Below are 1,515 nucleotides of genomic sequence, written 5' to 3'. Positions count from 1 at the left end.
CTCTGCTGAAAAACTGGATGAGACAGAGAAAAAACTGCAAGAAAAATTCAAGGAAGTCAAGATCTATGTGCCTAACTGCTCTGCTGTGCCATCTGAGCTTCAGGAAAAGCTTAAGTCCAAGACAAATGAGATGAACCGAGGGCAGCATAGGGCTCAGGTTGTGTTTGGCTCAGACAGCTCAGTGTTCCTACTGGGCCACACGAAGGAGGTCGAAGAGCTGAGTGAAACTGTCACACAGTTTATTTTGGACCAGTCTTGTGTGCAAAGCATAGTTGATCTGCCTTTCCCAGAGTTAGCACAAGAGTTACCAGAATTGCTGCAGCTGCATGGTTTTGACTATTCAGGGGTTACCCTCCATACTTTAACATCTTCCTCTGGGCCTGTGGTGATGCTGGAAGGTCCATCCAGCAAAGTGACTGAGGTCAGGAACAACTTGGGTCTATTTTTGGACTCCCTTATTCAGGATAAAGGCACTACTGACTCATTAGGAGCAGTAAGAAATATCCGTACTCCCACTGGGAAAGATAAACTCGTAAGTGTTACACAGAATTTGGCATCTTTGAGTTTAAGTGAAGTTAACACCCTAGTTGCTAGCTACAGCCTTTGTGGCGGACTCCAGGTTCTGGTGTGTCAGGGGGACATCACCAAACAGGTTGCTGACGCCCTGGTGAACGCTGCCAATGGAGACCTGAAACACTGTGGCGGTGTTGCTGCTGCACTGAGTAAAGCAGGTGGCCCTCAGGTTCAGAAAGAGAGCAGCGCTATAGTAAAGCAGACTGGGAAAATTCCTACAGGTGAAGTTGTAGTGACCACAGGGGGGAACTTAAACTGCAAGAAGCTGCTGCATGCCGTTGGGCCTGTAGGTGGAGAATCAGGTGGCAAAGAAAGGTTGTTATTAGAAAAAACTGTCCATTCTGCTCTGAATTTAGCAGAAATGATGGAGTTTGAGTCTATAGCCATGCCCTGTATCAGCTCAGGTGCGTTTGGTGTTCCTGTCACTGTGTGTTCTGAGGCTATCGTGACTGCTGTTAAGGAGTTTGGCAGTCAGGGAGGGCGAAGTCTGAGCAGAATCATCCTGATTGATAACAGAGGAGAGGTGGTGCAGGCCATGCAGGAAGCATGTGACAGGCTTCTCCAAGGGATAAGTCCTGGAAACCAACCAAGTGATGTGGGGTTCCAGATCGATACTGCCCAAAACACTGCAATAGGAGCCACAGCTGGAGCTCCTGGAGATGGTGTCCGTGTGGAGATCATTCAGGGAACCATTGAGACCCAGCAGGTGAGAAACGTTTTTAAGAGAAAATGGATTAAACCTGTTCAGACTAGAGATTTTCATATTGGGGCGGCTGTGGCTCAGGAGGTAAAGCGGGTTGGCCGTTCAATCCCTGGCTCCCCCTAGTTGCGTGTCGAAGTGTCCTTGGGCAAGATACTGAACCCCGAATTGCCCCTGGCGGCTATTCCGCCAGTGTATGAGTGAGTGTGAATGTTAGTTTCTGTTTGAGCACTTAGGCTCAG

At 48.6% G+C, this 1,515-nt stretch overlaps 1 protein-coding gene across 1 annotated transcript in view; it reads left to right on the top strand.

Annotated features, from left to right (window-relative positions):
- Positions 1–1,515, top strand: part of LOC123979856 (protein mono-ADP-ribosyltransferase PARP14-like) — a 6,604-nt gene that overhangs the window by 1,357 nt on the left and 3,732 nt on the right. Inside the window, exon 2 of the mRNA XM_046063966.1 lies at positions 1,097–1,180. Coding sequence (XP_045919922.1) covers positions 1,097–1,180 — 84 coding nt within the window. The remainder of the gene's footprint in view (positions 1–1,096; positions 1,181–1,515) is intronic.

The sequence above is a fragment of the Micropterus dolomieu genome, linkage group LG12 (assembly GCF_021292245.1).
Source record: "Micropterus dolomieu isolate WLL.071019.BEF.003 ecotype Adirondacks linkage group LG12, ASM2129224v1, whole genome shotgun sequence".
Classification (NCBI taxonomy): Eukaryota; Metazoa; Chordata; class Actinopteri; order Centrarchiformes; family Centrarchidae; genus Micropterus; species Micropterus dolomieu.
Note: the sequence above shows the minus strand (reverse complement) of the source record. Positions and strands in the feature narration are given on the sequence as shown.